At 43.9% G+C, this 17,275-nt stretch overlaps 1 protein-coding gene across 1 annotated transcript in view; it reads left to right on the plus strand.

Annotated features, from left to right (window-relative positions):
• LOC120031526 (protein PTHB1-like) overlaps positions 1 to 17,275 on the plus strand; it is a 112,936-nt gene that overhangs the window by 58,721 nt on the left and 36,940 nt on the right. Inside the window, exons 15-18 of the mRNA XM_038977316.1 lie at positions 1,864 to 2,004; positions 2,776 to 2,871; positions 2,975 to 3,147; positions 3,282 to 3,434. Of these exons, the coding sequence (XP_038833244.1) occupies positions 1,864 to 2,004; positions 2,776 to 2,871; positions 2,975 to 3,147; positions 3,282 to 3,434 (563 nt within the window). The remainder of the gene's footprint in view (positions 1 to 1,863; positions 2,005 to 2,775; positions 2,872 to 2,974; positions 3,148 to 3,281; positions 3,435 to 17,275) is intronic.

Below are 17,275 nucleotides of genomic sequence, written 5' to 3' on the forward strand. Positions count from 1 at the left end.
AGCAGCTTGGACGAGACACTCCGCGGAGGGAAAGCTGAAGAAATAACTCAGGCCAGCCAGAGATAGGATTACTTTGGTAAACTTCAAATAAAGAAGTGCAAATAGTGTTTTTATTTTATCTGAGTTGAGGGAGAACAGCGATCGTTACACCAGCAAAACCAAATAATTTGCACTACACAACAAGGACATTGTGGATTTACTCAACCATAAATGAATAGGTTATTAGTAGGTTCAAATCTACTATTCACAGACCAACGACTTGACATGCTGCCATCTTGGATTTCTGCATATGGAACCTATCCGATTTATCTTCAGCATAGTGAATATGCATGAAATTATCTCAATCATATTAATGAATGTGATGGGTTTTAAGAGTTAATTACTAAAGGGAAAGTGGTTTTAAGGGGATTTTCTATCAGAAGTAGTTTGCCTTGGGGGTGATATTTGAAGCGAACACCTCTTAAGCATGAAACAACGAGAATCTCACTTCCGATAGACTGCCGATAGGTACTTATCGCAGTGGGAGGTCGTTCCTTCTCTTGCTAGATCAAAAGTGGTTCCTGCTGCGTGCCGACCAGGTAGAAACAAACCTACCGTTTCTACTTGGCGATGCTCGTCAGTGGCCAACAACTTGACTTTGAGCCAATCAGAGCACACAAACCCCCACTTGGGGGAGCCAACAGGAGTGACAAGAAAAATAAAAAAGATGGCATTTTCTCCCTACATCCATGGTTAAATGGCATACACACACTGTACGCACATAAACACAAAGACATACACTACCAGTCAAAAGTTTTAGAACACCTACTCATTCAAGGGTTTTTCTTTATTTGTACTATTTTCTACATTGTAGAATAATAGTAAGACATCAAAACTATGAAATAACACATGGAATCATGTAGTAACCAAAAAAGTGTTAAACAAATCTAAATATATTTTATATTTGAGATTCTTCAAATAGCCACCCTTTGCCTTGATGACAGCTTTGCACACACTTGGCATTCTCTCAACTAGCTTCATGAATGCATTTCAATGAACAGTTGTGCCTTCTTAAAAGCTCATTTGTGGAATTTCTTTCCTTCTTAATGCGTTTGAGCCTATCAGTTGTGTTGTGACAAGGTAGGGGGTATACAGAAGATAGCCCTATTTGGTAAAAGACCAAGTCCATATTATGGCAAGAACAAATTAAATAAGCAAAAAGGAACGACAGTCCATAATTACTTTAAGACATGAAGGTCAGTCAATACGGAAAATTTCAAGAACTTTGAAAGTTTCTTCAAGTGCAGTCGCAAAAACCATCAGGCGCTATGATGAAACTGGCTCTCATGAGGACCGCCACAGGAATGGAAGAACCAGAGTTACCTCTGCTGCAGAGGATAAGTTCATTAGAGTTACCAGCCTCAGAAATTGCAGCCCAAATAAATGCTTTACAGAGTTCAAGTAACAGACACATCTCAACATCAAGTGTTCAGAGGAGACGGTGTGAATCAGGCCTTCATGGTCCAATTGCTGCAAAGAAACCACTACTAAAGGACACCAATAAGACGAAGAGACTTGCTTGGGCCAAGAAACATGAGCAATGGACATTTGACTGGTGGAAATGTGTCCTTTGGTCTGGAGTCCAAATTGGAGATTTTTGGTTCCAACCGCCATGTCTTTGTGAGACGCGGTGTGGGTGAATGGATGATCTCCGTATGTGTATTTCCCACCGTAAAGCATGGAGGAGGTGGTGTAATGGTGTCTTAACCAGCCATGTCTTAACCACACAAGCACATTGACATGCGCACACACACACACACACACTGTGGTTTCACAAAACCACCTCCTCACATTCAGCCTCTCTCTCCTCTGTCATCCTCTCAGGCATCCCGAGGGTGGCCCAGTGTACGTTCTCCCTGCCCCTCCGTCTGGTCTGCTGCCCCTCCGCCCCCTCCAAGAACGCCAAGTACAAGATCACCGTGGATACTAACAAACCACCGGTCAACCTCAGCGAGGTCTTCCCAGGTAACAGACCATAGTGATCTACCTGAGTCACCCCAGAACCTGGTCTGTACCATAGATATCTACATGACCTGTTCTCCACTGGTTCCCTGTACACCCAGGGATAGAGAGAGAGTTGTGTTCCGTGAGGATAGTGGTTAAGTTTTAAGTCTGCTTGTCTTCGATAGTGTTAACTGCATGACAGTGAGTGACATGTATTTGCCCTGGAATGGAGAGTGAGTGGTATGTATTGATGCTGTTGATAGTGTTAGTGGGAATCTAGTCTACCTGCTGTTGGTGAGCAGGTCTCAGCCCTGGGAAGCAGCTCTGACTATCAGTCATTATCTGGAGCTGGGCATGGCGTCTCCTACCACACAGGACCCCTGTCCCAGATTAGATGCATGAAGATTGTGTGCGTGCGTGCGCACGGCTCTGTGGGCAGATAAAGAACAATATGATGTGCTCTCTTCACCTTGGCTGGCGTCCTGAGGAGAGATAAGCTGCCATATCTCTGTCTGACATCCCACCACTGGAGACCCCACTGTACTGGTCCCTGAGAACCTCAGAGACAGAGTGTGTGTGGTAGGGAACCCATACCATATCTCTGCCTGACATCCCACCACTAGAGTCCACACTGTCCTGGTCCGTGAGAACGTTAAGTCTGTGTGTGAATAATGGGTCATTGTGGTGTTTCAGGGGACCGTTTTCATTTATGTGCCATAATCAGATATCTGTATTCTTAATCAATGAACTCTAGTTCCTATTGTTCTCACTAAATGTCCCTCTGTGTTGTAGACTTTCTGGATAAGTCTGAGGACAAGGAGGGAAACGCTCTGGCCTTCCACTTCCTCTCAGGGCCCAGAGTCACTGTACTGGCCTCCAAGACCTCCCGTGAGTACACACACGCGCAGCATCCTCTAGCACTTGGTTGATGTGGAGTTGAGCTTTCTCTACCTCTCCCTTTCTCTCCCCCCCTCCCTTCTACCCTCTCCAGAGCGCTACCGTATCCAGAGTGAGAGTTTCGAGGACATCTGGCTGGTGGTTAAGGAGCTGGTGCAGCGCTTCGACCGCCACTTTGCCAAGCAGGGAGTCAAAGACTTCAGAAACAGCTTTGCAGGCCCTATACCTCTGGCTGAGTACTTTGAGACTGTCGACCACCACTTTGAGGTGTGTAATGAACACAGACACACTGTCACACACACATTCATGTGTTGTGTTTCTAGGTACAGCTTTTGTCTGCAGTATTAGAAAAACATTGTGTGTGTGTGTGTGTGTGTGTGTGTGCGTGTGTGTACATGTAGCTGCGTGTGAGTGCAGAGAAGTACCAGGACCTCCTGTCAGAGCGGGCGGTCCAGTTCAGAGCCATCCAACGCCGTCTCCTGACCCGCTTCAAAGACAAGACCCCCGCCCCCCTACAGAACCTAGACACACTGATGGAGGGCACCTACCGCCAGGTCAGACACACACACAGTAGACCAGGACACTCAGGCATGCACATAGCATTTAGAAACATGATGAGTCTCTCTCCCCTCCCTTCTTCCCTCTCTTTTGTGAGGTGTTGATTTTCCCTTACCTCACACCGTATGGTGATTTACACACACACACACACACACACACACACACACACACACAGAGAGAGTAATGAGTGTTGATTTACAGAGTGATAGGCCTACACTGCAGATTTATGCACTTCCTGCTACTACTGAGGTGCTAGCTCCCACCCTATGGTATACTTATAGCAGACATTCTGCTATACATTGTAGAATAATAGTGAAGACATCAAAAGTATGAAATAACACATATGGAATCATGTAGTAACCAAAAAAGTGTTAAACAAATCAAATATATTCTATATTTGAGATTCTTCAAATAGCCACCCTTTGTCTTGATGACAGCTTTGCACACTCTTGGCATTCTCTCAACCAGCTTCACGAGGTAGTCACCTGGAATGCATTTCAATTAACAGGTGTGGTTTCTTAACTTCATTAGTGGAATTACTTTCCTTCTTAATCCGTTTGAGCCAATCAGTTGTGTTGTGACAATGTAGGGGTGGGTATACAGAAGATAGCCCTATTTGGTAAAAGACCAAGTCCATATTATGACAAGAACAGCTCAAATAAGCGAAGAGAAACGACAGTCCCATCATTACTTTAAGACATGAAGGTCAGTCAATACGGAAAATTTCAAGTGCATTCGAAAAAGCCATCAAGCGCTATGATGAAACTGGCTCTCATGAGGACCACCACAGGAATGGAAGACCCAGAGTTACCTCTGCTGCAGAGGATAAGTTCATTAGAGTTACCAGCCTCAGAAATTGCAGCCCAAATAAATGCTTTACAGAGTTCAAGTAACAGACACATCTCAACATCAAGTGTTCAGAGGAGACGGTGTGAATCAGGCCTTCATGGTCCAATTGCTGCAAAGAAACCACTACTAAAGGACACCAATAATAAGAAGAGACTTGCTTGGGCCAAGAAACATGAGCAATGGACATTTGACTGGTGGAAATGTGTCCTTTGGTCTGGAGTCCAAATTTGAGATTTTTGGTTCCAACCGCCGTGTCTTTGTGAGACGCAGAGTAGGTGAACGGATGTTCTCCGCATGTGTATTTCCCACCGTAAAGCATGGAGGAGGTGGTGTTATGGTGTGGGGGTGCTTTGCTGGTGACACTGTCTGTGATTTATTTAGAATTCAAGACACACTTAACCAGCATGGCTACCACAGCATTCTGCAGCGATACGCCATCCCATCTGGTTTGGGCTTAGTGGGATACACCTTCCCATCTGGTTTGGGCTCATTTGTTTTTCAACAGGACAATGACCCAACACACCTCCAGGCTGTGTAAGGGCTATTTTACCAAGAAGGAGAGTGATGGAGTGCTGCATCAGATGACCTAGCCTCCACAATCCCCCGGCCTTAACCAAATTGAGATGGTTTGGGATGAGTTGGACCGCAGAGTGAAGGAAAAGCAGCCAACAAGTGCTGAGCATATTTGAAGAATCAAATATAAAGAATATTTCGTTTTGTTTAACACTTTTGGTTAATATGTGATTCCATATGTGTTATTTCATAGTTTTGATGTCTTCACTATTATTCTACAATGTAGAAAATAGTAAAAATAAAGAAAAACCCTTGAATGAGTAGGTGTACTAAAACTTTTGACCGGTAGTGTATACATGCGCACAGACACACATACACCCCCATCTATCTGTTGTCTAGGCTGGTCTTATCGCCCGGTTAGACATTATTTACTAACTCGGGAGACGGGCTGTAATAAGAATGTGGGAGCGTTTGTGTCTCTCTTGCTGTGTGTGTGTGTGTGTGTGTGGGGGGGGGAGCCTTCCTTTTTAAATGATGATTAAACAAAGAAACCTCATTAGAAACCTCTATGGTTCAGAGTGTGTGTTGGGAGTGTGGGACAGTGTGTGTTTGGTGTCATTATACTGTGTGTGTGTGTGTTTGCCTTGATTTGAAGTTCCCATTTGTGAGTGTGTGATGATGTGTGTGTGTGTGTGTGTGTGTCGGGTGATGAGTTCCAACTGTGTGTGGATTACTGTATTAGTTCTTTGTGAGTGTGCGTTTTGAGTCTGTCTGACGTTGAAAAGTGATGGTCCCTTGCCGTCACTGTTTACAGTAGGGGCTCGTTTGGTGAGGCACTCTTTAACGCTGTTCATTAGCTCTAGAATGGCTCTGGGAGTGGGTGACATCATGACATCATTAGATATTTAATGTGTCAGTACTTAACCATTACTCTTATCTGAGTAGAACCATGCAGAGCTCACACTGTAGATCCACTCCCCATAAGGTCCACTACGAGGTGTACTCATACCCTCACCATGAGGTTCAAAACTGGTACAAAACGGGTACAGTTTTAATGGGACACTTACCTTACAAACTGGGATCAGTGTTCAAGTTTTGTTGCCGGTGAAGGGTCCAACGTTCACTTTTTTTTCTCACTGGCCCGATTTGGGCAAGGTGGCCAAAAATCTACTGTCCTGAACTGAATTTCTACCGGTGTAGTTTTTAAATTCATTGGGGGTCATGCAGGCCCTTTAGGTTGACATGTTGTTTCTTCTCTATATCCAGCTATTAATAGGCTACATTTGGTTAATTTTGAATAGGGATGGGTACTCTTTAAATAATTTCACTATTCAAATAATGTAATGAAAGTTTTTTGGGGTGATATTCGGATAGTCGAAATACATGTTCTAAAATTGTTTTTATTAAACTTGCGAACTTGCTTGCTACGCAGCCTGTGCGACTTGGGAGGATAGGTGCCGCTCTTCCCGGTGAGTTTGACACAGGAGGGAGAGGAAGAGAGGGTAGCCATACAGACTCGTGCTAATTAGACAAACTTATAGATGCCATCGCTTATCTATTGTTCCATCTGGTAGTGCCTGTCTTGACTGCATCAAATTGATGTTAAGAAGCTAGCTATGTTAGCCAGCTAGGTAGCTCGCTACCTAGACTAATTGAGGAGATTTTACTGGGCTTTCTGTCCTTAGGTACAACAACTACATGCAGATTGGTCCTTCTCATTTAACTAACTTAATTCCATAATTTTAATTCCGTCTGGCATTGATTAGAGATCTCTCACGTTGCTCGCTTGCTACACATGGAGTTGACTGTAGACAGTGCCACTTTTATTGGGCAACAATAATAACAAACGTGTGAAACCCGTATATGCTTCTACAGCAGGCCTATGTCTTTTTTACGGAGCACACGTCATAAAAACTACGTATTAGAAGTTTGGTGTTTTATTGAATTAAGTATTTCAAATGTCATGGCATATCATTGTGTGTAGCATGGATCATTTAATTTCATTTAGACAAAGCCTTTTATTGTTCAAATTGGCCTATGAGTATTATTTATTTTTGTATGAATACTCTCGCAAGTATTCGAATACTAACAACCGTTCAGATATTAGAATATTAAAATAACCAGGCCCATCCCTAACTATAATATGTATTAAAAACCTGTGTAATATATTTTAGCATTGTAAGTCATTGTATTAATTGCATACATTTTTGTTTCTAAAGTATGTCGTTTTGACAATGTTGTTCGTGGCAGATATCTGTCTAAATGCACTGCATGTCCCAGTGCCAGCTAATGCTATTAATATATCGGTGTCTCTTTGTTTCGCTAATGCTAGTTGATGCTGTCTCAGCGCTGCTGCCAGTCCCTTAGCATTACTAGAGCCTGGAGTGATTCTCTCTATACAGTATTACTCTCTAGTCTGTCTAATGTGCTCCGGTGTCAGTCAGTCCCGCTTCCCGCCAGTGCCTGCCACCCACCGTTGATTCGGGAAGTTTCTGACACTTTATACGTGCTGTAATGTATACACGCACCCAATAATGGACGCTATCGACGGTCTACTAGGAAGAGTGATGCATGCGTCAAATAAATTATTCATATCTCTGGGTGGGTATGGGTTATATAGCCCTTCTGAAGGTCTGTGAGCTATGGTGGTTCTCACAAACTCAGCGCTTTAGTTACGACAGGGGTTGTCAGTCATGAGTCTTCATCTTTTGACATGCCAAATGTGATTGTAAATGATGGGGGTTAAAAGTTGTTTTTAGCTACAGTACATGTCTTATTGTGCTTAGTCAGGGATAGTACACTCAAATGACAAATTTGCCTAATATTATGGATACCAAGAAAGTAGTCTGTGGACCCAGAGACTCAGCAAGTGGTAGATGAGGTGCATGTGTACTTTGGATGAACTAAGTGCAGCATCATCGAATGTCAGATTGGTAAATATTATGCATCTTATCTGTGGTCAGGCTGGGCTGTCGGTTAGGAGACTTGCCCTCATTAATGCATGTTGTTTGTCATTGAGAGAACAGAGAGATACTGTGAGAGGCCTGTGTGATTTTTCTGGTCTCGTGTACATTCATATAGAGGGGGATAATATTTCCTTTGTTCATTATTTCCTCATCTCTTCCTCCTATATTTTATTCATGAAGGCCAGATGTGGCCTGCTCTATAATGTGTATGTGAGCTGGCCAGAGGTGTCTGTTTCCTCCACTTTTTATTCTCACTACTTTAAAAAAACGTTACTCATCCTAGCCCAATGGTTTATAGTTCAGCCTGGCTCACCCTTTAACTCTCTGTTTGATTAATCTGTGGCAGGTATGGAGAGGTTAGCCAGAGTGCTATCTTAGCCTAGCCTTAGCATTCCTGTTTTTCTCCTCTGCTGTTGCTCTCTGAGCGAAAGCACACTGCTGTCACTCGGGACCGGGAAAGACGTTTCTGGGTGGGGGGATGCAGAGGGGAAGGAGGGTGGGATGAGTGAGGGGGAAAGCCCGGCAAGACGTTTCAATAAATATAAATATTTGCCCAGTGTTTATCTCAGGTAAAATGGCCACCGTGTTAGCGTTAGTGTGCTATCCTAGCGGGCCGGGGCACTAGCTGTCTAGGAGCTGAGTTTGAGTTGAGCAGAGGCTCTCTGTAATTAGCAGTTCAAAAGCAGGAGGTGGGACGCTTTAGTTTTGACTGACAGTCCGCTTGGGGGCCTCTCGTTCCAGTAATGGAGGCTTCTCTCAGACAGCGGCTGATTTATCTGTGCCCAAATGGAGCGCTAAACACGGCTTAACACAGATCCCACTGTGTACGTGAGGCCCTCGCGATTAATGGCTGGGGCTCTCTCTGAGCGCTGTGTGTGTGTCCATTTGAATTGTGTAAATGTGTGTTTCCTCAGTAAAATACCCCGGGGTCAGGAAAAAAAGGAGAAACAGAGGAACTCCCTCAGGTCCCCCTGACCTTTCATCTGCTACGCAAACACAGACCGCACCTGAGAGACTGCATTTCAAACTGGCCTTCGAACACACAGGCACAGGATAAATGAACATACAGCCTACCCATCATGCACATTTAGGAGTCACTGGGGCCGCCCTCTATGAATGTCTACCATATCAATGAATGACTGTCTTTCATATGGCTGACTGACATATAGGCATGTGTGGGGGACAGATAGAGTGATTGATATAGAGGAGTGTGTGTGACACAGTCAAGCCTCTGGAAAAGCCTGTCTTTATAAATGTGATGTCATATGGAAACCAGTGTTGTGTGGAGATAGTCTTGTTACTGCTGGGAGATCATTCTTATGGTCGTCTCGTAAAAATGTCTGAAGATGGGCATATCAGGGTACTCCTGTAGGATTTAACATTTTCATTGCAAGGCCCATAAATAAATACCTTTCTATGTACAATACATTGATATATTATTTAAATCAATGTTAAAAAAAAGTATAGAAAGATGGCAATATCAATGGTCATGGAGACCCACACCTCTGTACTGTATGCATACATAGAGCAGAGCAGTGCCATTTAGAATGTAACCTAGTCTGTGTGGCATCCACTCTTTTACATCATAGATATTTGAAACCTAGTCTTTTGGGGCTAATTCCTCATGGATCATGGCCAGACAGAGATCAGCCTCTGGCCTTAAATACTGTGTCACTTCCTGTACCTCTTGGGTCAGAAGAATGTCATCATGAAAAAGGCTTTTGTTTGCTTACACCCAGTCTAGAGAAGGCACTGTTTAGTATCTTAAGTGGTGTCTGTGACCAGATACTCAGAGAAATATCTATGATGTAAAAGAGTGGATGCCACACAGACTAGGTTACGTCCTAGATGGCACCCTATTCCCTATTTAGTGCACTACATAATGAATAGGGTTCCATTTGGGACACCGATTAGGGGTGTGTGCGTGCGTGTTTGTGTGCGTCGTCTCCTGCCCCCTCAGGCCATACACAGCAGGAGGGAGAGAGGAGAAGGCGTGGGACTGGGGTGCTTTATCTAAGAATGTCAAATCCCTGAGAGGAGCCACAGCAAAGCCCATCTCAACCAGTCTGCACAATCCCCTCACACACACACACCACCCTCCTTCTCTGTTCCCATGGAGAAGGCCCAGGTGTTTGCCCAAAGGCAGATAGAGATGGGGGTTAGAGGAGGTCTGGGGTGTACAGTACTGTACCTACTTGTAATGCTTCTGTCTGTGGGACTCCCCTGGGTGTGGTGGACTTTTATCACAAATGTGTCTGGGTCTATTATTGGTGAGGGAGAGCGAGCCACCCACCCCTGTCCTCTTCTCCTTTCCTTCATGACCACATGAGATGAAATCAAAGGCGTGTCAGTCAATCCAGTTCTAGTGTTTTCAATTCAATCTGTTTCATTGTGCCATTGCATGTGACTATGTAAAACCTGTTAGAACATAGATGGACATCACCATACAGAACTACATAGCAGGATAGCCAGTTGAACAGCTTTCTTGGGGCTGTCTGGATATTTTAGAATGTTCAGTCCCTTGTTGCTTACCACATCGCATTCTACTCTGTTGCTTAGAACACAGCAGCCAGTAAATTAGCTAGCCATATTGGCTGGCCCACTAAGTGTCGTAGAGATTAGTCCAATAGAGAATAGCCCATTGCCTTTCCCCCTGGACTTTATTAATCAAGGAATGTGTCATTTCCAGTCTATTCTATACAGTCTAGTTCTACAGTATGCCATTAGCCCAGAGTCATTTCCATGTGCTTTAATGACAAAATGGAATTTATCCAGGTTCCCTACACTTCCCTACGATCAATGGCTATCATTTCTCCAGTACGTTCTATGCTTTTGATTTCTTATCCCAAAGTAATTTTCCCTGCACTTAAACTAAACTGGGCCATTTTCCCAGTTCATTCTGTCCACTCTACATCTATGTCATTATCCCCTAGTGTGTTTTTCCTCTCCGGCTAAAGAATGTCATTTCTCCTCTCAGCGAGGGAGGGCTTAGCACATGCCACAGGCCCAGTGTTCCTCTGTGTTCCACAGGTTTAGAACCCTAATCTCATTGTGTCTGCTGAGTGGCTCTTAGCGGCCTGAGTGGAGAGAGGATTCCACACTGTAATGGAGCATGCCTTCTCCCACTGGTCCTTTGTTATTAGCCTCTGAGGTTAGCCACCAGCTAACGGGATTATTCACACGGCGTAATTAAAGTGAGAAGCACTCACACACACCCCTGTACACCGGCAAGCACGCACGGACGGACGCACAAGCATACACACACACCCTCGCCTCCATCACAGGTGCTCATTAGCCCCGGGCCCACAGAGGCTCGTTATTGGGGTCTTTTGGGGATGTCTCACCCTGATGTCTGTCCTACAGAGCTGGGCTTCAGGCGCCACTAAACCCCCTGATCTCTAGGAGGCCCTTGTCCTCTAGTCACACTTCGCTCACTCTCACTATGCACTGTTTTCATTCAATTATATATTTTTGTTACCATATCGTAAGTGTTATATTTGAGTCATATATTAACACTGAAGTGTAACACTGAAGTAGAATAAACCTCTGGCGCACACACACAGTGCACCAGCAGTGTTTTCTCTCGCTCAGCTAGCACTCAGCTTTCCGTGTCACGGCCCTCTCCTCTTGATTCTGGGAATTCAATGGCAGGACCAGAGATACTTGGGGAACGGGTCAATGACTGTTTCTGAAAATATATACTGCTGGATAGTCTTCAGCAGATTGTGTGTATGCGTGTCTACGTGCGTAATCAAACATTTGAACTGTGTGTATAGAGTTTTTCAGACAGCTGATTTACCAAATGAATCCGTGTACATATGTATCAACAGACCGCTTGTGTTAAAGCTGTACATCATTTACCTCGTTGGCTTACCTCATTCACCTGTGTACCTGTTAGCTCCATCACGACAGTCCTCACTGACTTCCTAAGGGAACGCAATGGATTATGGGTGATGTTATGAAAGCGAAGCGCTTCAGTACAGTATGTGAACCCACACCACCTTCCTCTCTCCTGGGAGACACACACACACACACACACACACACACACACACACACACACACACACACACACAGTGCCAGTGGCTAGCAGCATTCTCCATCTCTTCTCTTGAGAGATACATACATACATACATACATACATACATACATACATACATACAGTTGAAGTCGGAAGTTTACATACACTTAGGTTGGAGTCATTAAAACTTGTTTTTCAACCCCTCCACAAATTTCTTGTTAACAAACTATTGTTTTGGCAAGTCGTTTAGGACATCTGCTTTGTGCATGACATGACAAGTCATTTTTCCAACAATTGTTTACAGACACATTATTTCACTTATAATTCACTGTATCACAATTCCATTGGGTCAGAAATGTACATACACTAAGTTGACTGTGCCTTTAAACAGCTTGGAAAATTCCAGAAAATAATGTCATGGCTTCTTCTAGTCAATTGGAGGTGTGCCTGTGGATGTATTTCAAGGCCTACCTTCAAACTCAGTGCCTCTTTGCTAGACATCATGAGAAAATCAAAAGAAATCAGCCAAGACCTCAGAAAAAAAATTGTAGACCTCCACAAGTCTGGTTCATCCTTGGGAGCAATTTCCAAATGCTTGAAGGTACCACGTTTATCTGTACAAACAATAGTAAGTAAGTATAAACACCAATGGGACCACGCAGCCGTCATACCGCTCAGGAAGGAGACTCGTTCTGTCTCATAGAGATGAACGTACTATGGTGTGAAAAGTGCAAATCAATCCCAGAACAGCAAAGGACCTTGTGAAGATGCTGGAGCAACAGGTACAAAAGTATCTATATCCACAGTAAAACGAGTCCTATATCGACATAACCTGAAAGGCCGCTCAGCAAGGAAGAACCACTGCTCCAAAACCGCCATAAAAAAGCCAGACTACGGTTTGCAACTGCACATGGTGAGCGAGTACATTAGGAAGTGCATCGGCGATGTCGTACCCACAGCAACTATTAAAACATTCCCAAACCAGAAACCGTGGATTGATGGCAGCATTCGCGCGGAACTGAAAGCGCGAACCACTGCTTTTAATCAGGGCAAGGTGACCGGAAACATGACCGAATACAAAACAGTGTAGCTATTCCCTCCGCAAGGCAATCAAACAAGCTAAGCGTCAGTATAGAGAAAAAGTAGAGTTGCAATTCAACGGCTCAGACACAAGAGGTACGTGGCAGGATCTACAGTCAATTACGGACTACAAAAAGAAAACCAGCTCCGTCGCGGACCAGGATGTCTTGCTCCCAGACAGACTAAATAACTTCTTTGCTCGCTTTGAGGACAATACAGTGCCACTGACACAGCCCGCTACCAAAACCTGCGGACTCTCCTTCACTGCAGCCGACGTGAGTAAAACATTTAAACGTGTTATATCATCTACTGCATCTTGCCATCTTTATGGAATACATGTATCACTAGCCACTTTAAACTATGCCACTTTTATGTTTACATACCCTACATTACTCATCTCATAAGTATATACTGTATTCGATACCATCTACTGCATCTTGCCTATGCCGTTCTGTACCATCACTCATTCATATATCTTTATGTACACTTGTGTGTATAAGGTAGTAGTTGTGGAATTGATATGTTAGATTACTCGTTGGTTATTACTGCATTGTCGGAACTAGAAGCACAAGCATTTCGCTACACTCGCATTAACATCTGCTAACCATGTGTATGTGACAAATCAAATTTGATTTGATTTGATTTGTAGATCGTACTTTTTGGAGAAATGTCCTCTGGTCTGATGAAACAAAAATAGAACTCTTTGGCCATAATGACCATCGTTATGTTTGGAGGAAAAAGGGGGATGCTTGCAAGCCGAAGAACACTATCCCAACCGTGAAGCACAGGGGTGGCAGCATCATGTTGTGGGGAGCTTTATTGCAGGAGGGACTGGTGCACTTCACAAAATAGATGGCATCATGAGGAGGAAAATGATGTGGACATATTGAAGCAACATCTCAAGACATCAGTCAGGAAGTTAAAGCTTGGCCGCAAATGGGTCTTCCAAATGGACAATGACCCCAAGCATACTTCCAAAGTAAAATGGCTTCAGGACAACAAAGTCAAGGTATTGGAGTGGCCATCACAAAGCCCTGACCTCAATCCCATAGAAAATGTGTGGGCAGAACTGAAAAACCGTTTGTGAGCAAGGAGGCCTACAAACCTGACTCAGTTACACCAGCTCTGTCAGGAGGAATGGGCCAAAATTCACCCAACTTATTGTGGGAAGCTTGTGGAAGGCTACCTGAAACGTTTGACCCAAGTTAAACAATTTTAAAAGGCAATGCTACCAAATACTAATTGAGTGTATGTAAACTTCTGACCCACTGGGAATGTGATGAAAGAAATAAAAGCTGAAATAAATCATTCTCTACTATTATTCTGACATTTCACATTCTTAAAATAAAAGTGGTGATCCTAACTGACCTAAGACAGGGAATTTTAACTAGGATTACATGTCAGGAATTGTGAAAAGCTGAGTTTGTATTAGACTAAGGTGTATGTAAACTTCCTACTTCAACTGTGTGTGTGTGTGTGGTGACACACACACACACACAGTCCCTATCTGTCTCTGGCTCCGTCTGCCAGCTTAGGGAAACCTGTTGTAGACAGCAGAGAGGGAGACAGTAGCAGAGGACAAAGAATCAGCAACAAACATGCCCTGCCTGGGTTTTTATCTACTCGGACCAGAGGAACTCACTATTGCTGTCCTGTACTGACTACGAGAGAATTCCATTGCTTAACATGTATGTTTATGGTTATGATTTTGGATGCTGATCACTTTGTGTGTGTGTGTGTGTGTGTGTGTGTGTGTGTGTAAATGTTAGTCTAACCCTGTGGTCTGTAAAGACTGCTACGTACGTGGGCTGCAGCAGCCTGGTTCACGCGACACTGCATGTTGATAATTCTACTGATTCACCTTCTTTGGCCCCAGTGCATGAAATTAATGGGTGTGTCTGTTTCATGAGCCCAGACACACACACACACACACACACACACACACACACAGCATTCCAACAGGCTTATGGCCATTGGTGGAATTGTACTACATAGTATTTTTTAATGAGTGATGATTTGAATCATATTTGTTGAGGATATAGGCTTAACTGCTATCGCAACGTGTGTACAGTGCAGTATGTGCCTTTGCATTTTTGTGCATGCTTCTGTGCGTATGTTTGCTTGTGTATATATGTGTGTATGCATACTTGTGTGTGTCTCTATGACTGATCACTTCTCCAATAGCGCTTTCTCCAAAGTCAACATGTTCTGCCGCTGCTCTCTCTTTGCAGTGTGTCTACCGCTTCCGCCACGCAGACAATGCCCGTTTTATAAGATTACACATATTTACTCTGTAATCAGAGGGAGAAGGCGTGTGTGTGTCGCAACGCCACGGCTAGGATATTTATCTTGTTGAAGTAAATTCCCAGAGTTCCCCTCGTTTTTTTTTCTCTCCTTCATTTGCTTTTTTCTGTTTACTCAGTGTGGCCTGTTCAAAGGAGACCATTGAGAGAAAAGCAAAAGGGCAAATAGTGCTCTGTTTGAGGGATGTCGAGACATGGCCGAGGGCTGTGTGCGGGTGCGTCTGTGAGCATGCGTATGAATTTCAGTGTGTGTGGTGTATGGTTATATGTGTGTGTTGGGAGGGGAGAGGTAGCAGGACAATGCCCTCACTGTGGCGTTCTTCGGGATTAGCATTAGAAAGGGAGGAGGGGAATGTTAAGTCATTTTACTGAAGATGATCATTAGCCTCGTTAGCATTATGGTAGCATTAGCATTTCTTACTTTGACATTTCATTCGCATTTTTAGCATCATGCTTCTTGTAGTGTTTGTTGTCCTGCTACAGGTCTCTATTTGCCAGACCTCTTCAAAACCTCACAATTATTGTCCTTTACACTGGGACCAGGACCAAGGCCGTAATTTCCGTGTAATGGCTGGCTTGTATTAGTGTGTGTATATGTTCGTGCGTGTGTGTCTGCCAAAGGTAGACTGGGTACTCGGGTCACTAATCTAGACTGCTTCAAATGTATGGCTTCCTCTGTGACCCCTTGGGAGGTTTGTGTGTGTGGACTGTGAATATTTGAGGGGGTATTTTACTTACTTTCATGTCTCTCTCTCTTCTGACTAGTCCTCACACTCCCTCCCTTGCCCCTTCCCTTCCTTTCGCTCTCTACCCTTGGCATCCTAGTGTTTCCCTGAATTAGCCTCCCCCTGTCTCCCAAGGTGACTGTAAATGTCTATTTCTGCTTTATGTATATGTGTGTGTGTGTGTGTGTGTGTGTGTACGTATATGTGTGTATATATATATGTATGTATGTATTAGAGGTCGACCGATTTATGATTTTTCAACGCCGATACCGATTATTGGAGGACAAAAAAAGCCGATACCGGTTAATCGGCCAATTTAAATAAATAAATATATATATATATCATACACACACACACATTTTTGTAATAATGACAATTGCAACAATACTCAATGAACACTTTTATTTTAACTTAATATAATACATAAATAAAATCAAATTAGTCTCAAATAACATGAGAACATAGTGTAACGACCCTGGGTTTATAAGCGCGGAAATCGACTCTGCCGCTTGAGCATGCTTTTGCGGCACAGTCGATAGCGCGCCGGACCTCGGGCTAGGAGGTCGAGGGTTCGAGACCTGCTCCCTGCTGTTTCATTACATTGGTGTCAGAAGTGATCGGACCTCGCATCCACGACAGTGCGTGTGCTTGGCCGGTGAGCGCGTTCCTGTAAGACGTAAAGTCGCAAGCTAGCGCGAGGACGCGCTCTTTGAAAGGAGGGAGTAGTGTAACGACCCTGGGTTTATAAGCGCGGAAATCGACTCTGCCGCTTGAGCATGCTTTTGCGGCACAGTCGATAGCGCGCCGGACCTCGGGCTAGGAGGTCGAGGGTTCGAGACCTGCTCCCTGCCTGTTTCATTACAATATGTTAAAACGAACCACCAGCTTTCATGGGTCTTCAATATTCCCAGTTAAGAAGTTTTAGGTCAGTCTGCTCCTCCGCGAAACACAGACCTTATTTGAAGTAGATCAAGACATTCTCTATGGAAGACATGAACGGTAAAATAACGAAGGAACCCCTTTCAAGTTCAGCCGCAAGTTATTACAGGAATTATAACGCGTCGACTATTTCTCTCTAAACCATATACCTTTGACTAATCCGGAAACTATCACCTCGAAAACAAAACGTTTATTCCGTTCCGTATTTTATCTAACGGGTGGCATCCCTAAGTCTAAACATTGCTGTTACATTGCACAACCTTCAATGTTATGTCATAATTCTGTATAATTCTGGCAAATTAATTACGGTCTTTGTTAGGAAGAAATGGTCTTCACACAGTTCGCAACGAGTCAGGCAGCCCAAACTGCTTCATATACCCTGACTCTGCTTGCACAGAACGCAAGAGAAGTGACACAATTTCCCTAGTTAAAAGACATTCATG

The sequence above is a fragment of the Salvelinus namaycush genome, chromosome 37, assembly GCF_016432855.1.
Source record: "Salvelinus namaycush isolate Seneca chromosome 37, SaNama_1.0, whole genome shotgun sequence".
NCBI classification, from domain to species: Eukaryota; Metazoa; Chordata; class Actinopteri; order Salmoniformes; family Salmonidae; genus Salvelinus; species Salvelinus namaycush.